This window comes from Salvelinus alpinus, chromosome 10 (genome assembly GCF_045679555.1).
Source record: "Salvelinus alpinus chromosome 10, SLU_Salpinus.1, whole genome shotgun sequence".
NCBI classification, from domain to species: Eukaryota; Metazoa; Chordata; class Actinopteri; order Salmoniformes; family Salmonidae; genus Salvelinus; species Salvelinus alpinus.
In genome coordinates this window covers 36,624,307-36,633,612 of record NC_092095.1, presented here as the reverse complement: position 1 = coordinate 36,633,612, position 9,306 = coordinate 36,624,307, and the positions used below count along the sequence as shown (strand labels likewise).

The 9,306-nt window shown below is 44.2% G+C and overlaps 1 protein-coding gene across 1 annotated transcript; it reads left to right on the top strand.

Moving 5' to 3' along the window:
* The first annotated feature begins 5,068 nt into the window (after positions 1-5,068).
* On the top strand, positions 5,069-9,091 carry LOC139532019 (leucine-rich repeat-containing protein 14). The gene is made up of 3 exons (XM_071329123.1): positions 5,069-5,763; positions 5,991-6,842; positions 6,959-9,091. Exons 1-3 carry the CDS (start codon positions 5,489-5,491, stop codon positions 7,530-7,532), a joined length of 1,701 nt encoding a protein of 566 aa, XP_071185224.1. The 5' UTR covers positions 5,069-5,488; the 3' UTR covers positions 7,533-9,091.
* The last annotated feature ends 215 nt before the right edge of the window (positions 9,092-9,306 follow it).

Genomic DNA, 9,306 nt, shown 5'->3' with positions numbered 1-9,306 from the left:
GACTCGAGGCTGTAATCGCTGCCAAAGGTGCTTCAACAAAGTACTCAGTAAAGGGTCTGAATACTTATGTAAATGTTATATTTCAGTCTTTTTGTTCTTTTTGCAAAAAATAACATAAAATCTGTTTTTGCTTTGTCATTATGAGGTATTGTGTGTAGATTGATGAGGGGGGGAAAATGAATTAATCAATTTTAGAATAAGGCTGGAAAAAGTCAAGGGGTCTGAAAACTTTCCGAATGCACTGTATACTTGGAAAGTATTGGAATTAGGCCAAGACAGTTTATCTAAAGGAAATATCAATGGCGAACTTCGTGAAATGTCTTAGGAGGTGTTGGCAGACTGCTTTGCTTTCTTTTTTTGCACTGACATTAGCTGTAGCTGACTGTTTCTGAAACACAAAAACAGTTGCAAATTGTTGTGGACCTGTATACAGATCTGAATTCAGTTTGAATTCAGTAATATTTGCATTTACTTTCTCCTAAATCTCAATCTGCTGCACTGCCCACGAATTCTGAAACATTGTCTCCTCTGGGGGGAAAAAAGAGAACTACAGTGGGCTTACTTATTACAGTGGTAGCCTACACACTTGAATTCAAAATATCAACTTTCTGTTCACTTTTCAAATGCATAGAACAAAAAAGTGAAATTATAATAGCCTATCTAATAGGCCCAATTAAATGAGAGTAATTACAGGACTAGTAAAGGCTCTGTGAACTACTTTTGAGACCCAAAATTATTTTCAAAGTAATTAAAATACATTTATATTTTTTTGGAAAAGGGGGGTGCTGCAGGACTCTCAGCACCCTTACTTTCTGTGGCTGTGGAAGTGAGTCCAATTAAATGAGAGATGGGACAAATGGTAGCCTATCCTAAGTTGTTGTAGGCCTATAGGCTATTTTGTGACTATGAAACCAAGTCAGTTCTAATTAAACAAATCCAATCAAATCAGATCCAATTTTATTGGTCACATTGGTACTACACAGTAGTACATAACAATTCACAACAACACACAAATCTAAAAGTAAAATAATGGAATTAAGAAATATATAAATATTAGGACGAGCAATGTCAGAGTGGCATTGACTAAAATACAGTAGAATACAAAAGAATACAGTAAAAATCAACTCAAACTTTATTTGTCACATGCGCCGAATACAACAAGTTTAGACCTTAACTGCTTACTTACAAGCCCTTAACCAACAGTGCAGTTCAAGAGGAGTTAAGAAAATATTTACCAAATAATCTAAAGTCAAAAATTAAAAATGTAAATAATAAAAAGTAACACAATAACATAACAATAAAATAACGAGGCTATATACAGCGGGTACCGGTACCAAGTCAAGTATGTGGGGGTACAGGTTAGTTGAGGTAATTTGTACATGTAGGTAGGGGTGAAGTGACCATGCATAGATAATAAATAGCGAGTAGCAGCAGTGTACAAAACAAATGGGGCGGGTGAGGTGGGGGGGGTCAATGTAATATTCTGGTGGCCATTTGATTAATTGTTCAGCAGTCTTATGGCTTGGGGGTAGAAGCTATTAAGGAACCTTTTGGTCCTAGACTTGGCGCTCCGGTACCACTTGCCGTGCGGTAGCAGAGAAAACAGTCTATGGCTTGGATGACTGGAGTCTCGGACAATTATGTGGTCTTTCCTCTGACACCGCCTCTTATATAGGTCCTGGATGGCAGGAAGCTTGGCCTCAGTGATGTACTGGGCCATACACACTACCCTCTGTAGCGCCAAATGCCGAGCAGTTGCCATACCAGGCGGTGATGCAACCGGTCAGGATGCTGCCTATGGTGCAGCTGTAGAAATATTTTTAGGGTCTAGGGACCCATGCCAAATCTTTTCAGTCTCCTGAGGGGGAAAAGGTGTTGTCGTGCCCTCTTCACGACTGTCTTGGTGTGTTTGGACCCTGATAGTTCGTTGGTGATGTGGACACCAAGGAACTTGAAACTCTCGACCCGCTCCACTACAGCCCCATTGATGCTAATGGGGGCCTGTTCGGCCCGCCTTTTCCTGTAGTCCACGATCAGCTCCTTTGTCTTGCTCACAAAGAGGGAGAGGTTGTTGTCCTGGCACCACACTGCCAGTTCTCTGACCTCCTGCCTATAGGCTGTCTCATCGTTGTCGGTGATCAGGCTAACCACTGTTGTGTCGTCAGCAAACTTAATGATAGTGTTGGAGTCGTGTTTGGCCACGCAGTCGTGTGTGAACAGTGAGTAGAGGAGGGGATTAAGTACACACCCTTGAAGATCAGCGGGGCAGACGTGTTGTTGCCTACCCTTACCACATGGGGGCGGCCCGTCAGGAAGTCCAGGATCCAGTTGCAGAGGGAGGTGTTTAGTCCCAGGGTCCTTTGCTTAATGATGGGCACAATGGTGTTGAACGCTGAGCTATAGTCAATGAACAACATTCAGGCGTAGGTATTCCTTTTGTCCAGGTGGGAAAGGGCAGTGTGCAGTGCGATGGCGATTGCATCGTCTGTGGATCTATTGAGGTGGTAAGCAAATTTAAGTGGCTGTAGGGTGTCCGGTAAGGTAGAAGTAATATGATCGTTAACTAGCCTCTCAAAGCACAAAGCACTTCATGACAGAAGTGAGGGCTATGGGGGCGATTAGTCATTTAGTTCAGTTACCTTTGCTATCTTGGGTACAGGAACATTGGAGGACATCTTGAAGCAATTGGGGACAGCAGACTGGGATGAGGAGAAATTGAATATGTCTGTAAACACTCCAGCCAGCTGGTCTGCACAAGTGAGAACTCGGAAATCCCCCCCCCCCCCCCCCCCTACACATCAGTGTGTTCAAAACAATTGGGAATTAGGGAAAAACAAGCTCTGATTACAGATAATCGTGAATGAATCGTTAATAATGATGAGTGAGAAAGTCAAGAGATGCACAAATATCATACCCCTCCAAAAATGCTGCCCTCCCCTGTTATTGTCATGGTGAGATGTTAGCATGTCTTGGGGGTATATTTGTGTGTCTAACTTTCTCACTCAACATTATTCACGATTCATTCAGGATTATCCGTAATTATGGTAGCATACACTTTAATGTAGAAGTGTTTAGAAACATATTCTTAAAAGTGGCTCCAAAATGACACAACACATTATTTACCATTCATTTCTATTGGGCACAAAATAATCTGAAACACAACCAAAACAAACAGCAAATGCATCCAACCAATTTGTAGAGTCACAAACTTGATGTATTGATTGTGTGCAATGCATATAGGACCAAATACTTAACCTATTACTACATTAATACACATACAACCCTTACACAAAAAGATTGCAGTTTTGAAATGGCAGTAAAAGTACAGTAACGGCAGTCGACTGTGGTATTCTGGACGCAGTAATTGCAGAATAACTGCAGTTATACTGCACTGTAACTGCAGTTACGCAGCAAAACTAATGCAGTAAAAAACAGTGTTCATTTGGATGCAGTATCTCAGACTGGCCAATAAAAAGAAAAGATTAAGATGGGCAAAAGAACACAGACACTGGACAGAGATATGGCTTTTTCTTTGCAACTCTGCCTAGAAGGCCTGCATCCCGGAGTCGCCTCTTCACTGATGACGTTGAGACTGGTGTTTTGCGGGGTACTATTTAATGAAGCTACCAGTTGATGACTTGTGAGGCGTCTGTTTCTCAAACTAGACACTCTAATGTACTTGTCCTCTTGCTCAGTTGTGCAACGGGGCCTCCCACTCCTCTTTCTATTCTGGTTAGAGCCATTTTGCGCGGTTTGGTGAGGTGAGTATTACACAGCGTTGTACGAGATCTTCAGTTTCTTGCCAATTTTTCGCAACGGAATAGCCTTCATTTCTCAAACAAGTGTAGATTGACGAGTTTCAAAAGAAAGTTCTTTGTTTCTGACCATTTTGAGCCTGTAATCGAGCTCACAAATCCTAATGCTCCAGATACTCAACTAGTCTAAAGGCCAGTTGTATTGCTTCTTTAATTAGAACAACAGTTTTCAACTGTGCTAGCATAATTGCAAAATGGTTTTCTAATGATCAATTAGCCTTTTAAAATGATAAACTTGGATTAGCTAACACAACGTGCCATTGGAAAACAGGAGTGATGGTTGCTGATAATGGGCCTCTGTACCCATATATAGATATTCCATAAAAAATCTGCCGTTTCCAGCTACAATAGTCATTTACAACATTAACAACGTCTACACTGTATTTCTGATCAATTTGATGATATTTTAATGGACAAAAAAATGGCTTTTCTTTCAAAAACAATGGCATTTCTAAGTGACCCCAAACTTTTAAACAGTAGTGTAATTTACAAACAAAGCACTTGTGTTTAGTGAGTCCTCCAGATCAGAGGCAGTAGGGATGACGAGGGATGTTCTCTTGATAAGTGTGTGAATTTGACCATTTTCCTGTCAAAATGTGACAAGTACTTTTTTGTGTCAGGGAAAATGTATGGAGTACATTATTTCCTTTAGGAATGTAGTGAAGTAAAAGTTTGAAAAAATATAAATAGTAAAGTAAAGTACAGATACGCCAAAAAACACCTTAAGTAGTACTTGAAAGTATTTTTACTTAAGTACTTTACAGCACTGCTGTAGACAACTGGGAACTCTGGAAACAAACTAGATCAAATCACAACGCCAGTGATCTGTAGGTCGATAAGTCGAAGCTCTAGAAAGATGGACGAAATTTCCGACTTGGAATTCCGAGTTGGATGACCGTTCAAAATATTTTTCTCAGTCGGGGCTCGTTTTTTTAGAGTTTCTGTATGTCCTGAATGCACTGAAATCGGAAGTCGAGGATTTCCGAGTTCCCAGTTTGTTGTTTTGAATAGGGCATAGCCGTCCTACATTCGTGCATTTGCTATTTCCTGTTATCAACACTGTATGCACAAATATAAATATACTATAATAATTAGGCTACACATTTCTGACACTATTGAATTAAACTGTTATTTTATAAAGCGAGCCGTTTACCATCTTTGGTGACAATGAATACTAAATAAAATAATATCTAAATGGGGCGCGTATCGATAACGTCATCATATAGAACGTCATCAGTAAGTAACCGCAAACGCCATAATAAACGACTCGGAGTAGGCAATCCATCGGTCCTATCTGTGGCATGTCATGCTAACATGATGTGCAACACTATCTTTTTGACCCGAGGCATTTCCAGCGATCGTTTAATACTTTCTGGAAGTTTATTATCTAGATATCGGTTTTACATATAAAGTATATTTTTAGTTGCGTATGCTATCAAACGATCTACTCGCGACCTTTGCTTAATATCTACAGTACTGTAGCTGACGTTAGTGCTACCAGAAAATGTTCACTGGCATATAAGATAGCTAGACAGCTAAATAGATAGTCATCAAAGTCGCAAAATATACATATCGCGTTTAATTCTCTCCGGAAAGTTACTAACGGTCGTTATTCTTTGCTTATTTACTTTAAACAATTGGGGATACTCTATCAACAGCTCAAAACAAGAGTGATGGTGCTTCCCTTGGTGAATCTTTGTGCCAAAGAGGTTGTGAGTGATCACAGTTCCTCTCCGGGTTGGCTTGGTTGTGTACCCAGGGAACTGTACAGACCGCTTCTGGAGGCTGCCTTCAGCAACTGCCGCCCGCTGGCTGTCGGGGAATTGGTGCAGCGATGGCCCGAGCGGACTCTGCGGGCTGGCGGCCGGAGGCAGGGGCAGAGTCCTCCAAATCGACTCTGTGTCCAGGCTCTCTTGCTCGCGGTGGTCAGAGGGTTGTCGGACAAAAGGTAACACACAATCAATCTTTGTTAGTTTACTTCTCTGAAACAACATTATCCATCGATGTTAATGAGGTTTTGAATAATGGAAACAAAATAATTTTTAATAGTAAGATCAATCGACAACTTCACAGCCTACAATCTACCAATGTCATAGAGGTAGCTCACCTCTAAGATGGTAGACATCCATGGGCACCAGACAATCTTTGTCCATGTAATCAATATTCTATTCCTAGGTGTGCTCTCCAGGTGCTGGACCTATGTGGGCTGCAGTGTGAGGAGGGAGGAGTGGGAGACCCAATGGGTGGTTGGTCACTGACCGTGGCCCTCAGCACCATGGTTGTACAGGCCAGGGCTGCAGCTCAGAGGTCCCTCGGGAGAGAGGGGGAACGGGAAAGGAAGAGAGTGCTGGCCATGGAAAGGGAGAGAGACGTGGTCAAACGAGAAAGAGGAGGAGGGTTAGAGGAAGGAGAGGGAGGCGGGCTGCTGGTGGAGTCGGTGAGAAAAGAGAAAGAGGAGACATCGGGGTGTCTGCGGGAGGACCAGCAGGTGAAGGGGGTGAGGAGGAGGATGGAGATGGAGAGGAGAAAGGAGAGTGCAGCAGTGGCTGGTCTGGCAGGCGGCAAAGTGGGCGAGGGGGAGGCAGACTCTAAGGTAGACAGCGAGGTGGTGGTGTGTGTGAGGGCCGACCTCTTTGTGAATGCCCGCTCCTGGGAGCGTGTGCGCGCAGCCCTGGGTACGACAGGGCCCCTCAAGTTACAGTGCAGGTATGTCCGTGTGGAGGAGCTCTCCGTCTCCAGCATCGGATCTCTGCTAGACCTCCTACCCCGTCATGTCCTCCTGGGGGTGGACATCCGCTACAGCTGCCTGGGGGTGGCCGGCCTGGCTCTCCTCCTCCCTCAGCTCTCCATGTTCCCCATGCTGAGCTCCTTGCGCCTGCACTATTGCAACCTGGACATCCGCAGAGACATGGCCGGCCAGGAGGGGGCAATGAAGGAGATGTCCCAGGGGCTGGGGAAGCTCAGTCAGCTGCGCCGCCTCAGCCTCACTGCCCTCCGGCTGCCTGGACACCTCCGCATGCTGCTCAGGTAGGACAAGCTCTCCATTGTCTATAGCATGTGGTCTGTAAAGATGAAGTTTGTCTCATGTATTTGTTCCCTCTCCCACTTGTTCCCCATCCTCCTACTTGTTCCCCGTTCCCTAGCTCTTTCCCTCAGCCGCTGGAGGTGCTGGAGCTTCCCTACCTGAGCCTGACCCCCGCCGACCTCTCCTATCTATCCTGCAGCCCGCACGCCTCCTCGCTGCAGCAACTGGACCTGAGTGAGAACAGGCTGGATGAGTTGGCCTTGCCCTCGGTGCGTCGCCTCTTCTCCCAGGCGTCCAGCTGCCTCATGCAACTTTCCCTGAGCGGCTGTGGCCTCACCGACGGCCTGTTGGCGGCAATGCTCCCGTCGCTCAGCTGCTGCCGGGGCCTGAAGAGCCTGGGTCTCGCCTTGAACCCGCTCTCCCTGGCCGGGCTCCTGGACCTGGTGAGGATGGCGGTCAGGATGCCCTCCCTCCGACAGCTTCTGTACCCCAATCCCCTGGAGGACTACCAGCCTGGGCTGCCCCCCATGCCCTCCAGTGCCCAGCTGCTGGACTGGCCCTTGGATGAGCTGGTGGAGATCCACGAGGCCACCAGTCTCCAACTGGACAGGGTGGTGATGGAGAGTGGCCGCTCGGACCTGATCCTGACCTGCGACCTTCTCAACTACAATAAAGACTTGGTGGAGCAGTGAGGTCATTGGAAGATTGACCCCCTCCAATTTTAAAACCACATGACTGTACACGTGCCTGCCTACTGTCAATCATTCATAATAATTTGTCCGAAATTGTCAATGTTTTTATACCTCAGTATTGTTGGCAAGGCTTTTAAAATGTAGAACAGAGGCTGGTGAGGGGAGGACAGCTCATAGTAATGGCTGGAATGGAATAAATGGAACAGCATGTGTTTGAAACCGTTCCATTGATTCTGTTCCATTCATTTCTATGAGCCCGGTCTCCGATTTTAAAGTCCCACCAGCCACTACAGGTAGAATAATTCCGATTACACTATTCAGTCATCTAGATTTGTGTTACGAACTGATTATTCAACCGTTTCAGAGGAGCATTAGGATCTTACAGAAAAACATACTTCAACGGGTGTTTACTAACAAGCCAACTCAAATACTGTGTACTTATTTACTTATACAGTTGTCGGATACACTGTATATCCGTTTGTAACAAATGCCAGGTTATTGTATATTCTCAAAGTATAAGAAGGGGTAACAGTTCGGATAGAGAGAGATCATCAGCCCAGTCCCAATCCTACTGAGCTAAGGTTACAGCTTTTACCCTATCGTCATGTGCCTTCCTGTCTGCCACCAGTGCCCGTGCAAGTCTGTTGTCCAGAAATGGCAGATGGCTGAATGGTGGTTACACAGACCCCGATTATCCCTATCTCGTTTGTTTTTGGAAAACATTTAATTGTGTGATATGTTAACAGCTTATTGGAAATACAGCAATCTGATTATGAGAGCATTAGTCTTGTTTGTGTGCGGAAGGTGTCGGCTTTATACGTGCGTTTAAAGCTTTATATGAATTGCGACGAGGTGGATATTTCTCATGAAAATTATATATATTTTCTATGGCATTATCTCTGCTGAAGAAGTTTCTTCAGGGATAGATGGACATTTACTGGGGGGAGGGGCTGGTCCAACTCAAGGTGTCATAAAAAAATGCATCCCCCTCCCCAACATAAAAAATATTTTCACAAGACCCTCCCCTTGCACTGTAAAGTAAATGTAATAGCCTCCTCCCTCATAGAATTGACTCAAAATAATGTTTATGACCAAAACTAACAATAACTGTAGCGACCCTGTGTTTATAAACGTGGATATCGACTTTGTCACTTCAGCATGCTTTTGTAGCACAGTCGTTGTCACGCAGGGCTACGGGCCAGAAGGCTAATGGGTTCGCCGACCACCACAGACGAGCTCACTCTCCCTGCCTGTTTCATTACACTACGATCAGAGCCGGTTGCAGTCGATGCTTAGCTAGGGGGAAATCAGATGTTCAACATTTTGATGCCGTATTTTTAATTATATAAAATACATGCATTGAATTTTCCACCTACAGGTTTCTGTGCCAATGCACCACACAACCAATAAACAAAGCATACTGACTTTGTGCACTTCAATAGCATGGTTTGTGTTTTCAACACAATAAATACATCCCTCCCTACCTTGTAGGCTTACCCAGTATCGAAGGCTTGACTTGACAATCTCTGAATGTCATTAAACTTTTTGGTGTTTTGTAACAGATGTCTCTTTCCATTCATCAATTGGCTGCTGCACAGTTTGGATTGATTGATTTTTGTCAGTAAAATAAATACATATATACACAAAGATTTTTTTTAAGTGACCGGGATTGCACAATAAAGTCAGGGACTTATTTCCATTGTGGTGCCTATTTTTTACATACAGTTGAAGTCGGAAGTTTACATACACTTAGGTTGGAGTCATTAAAACTAGT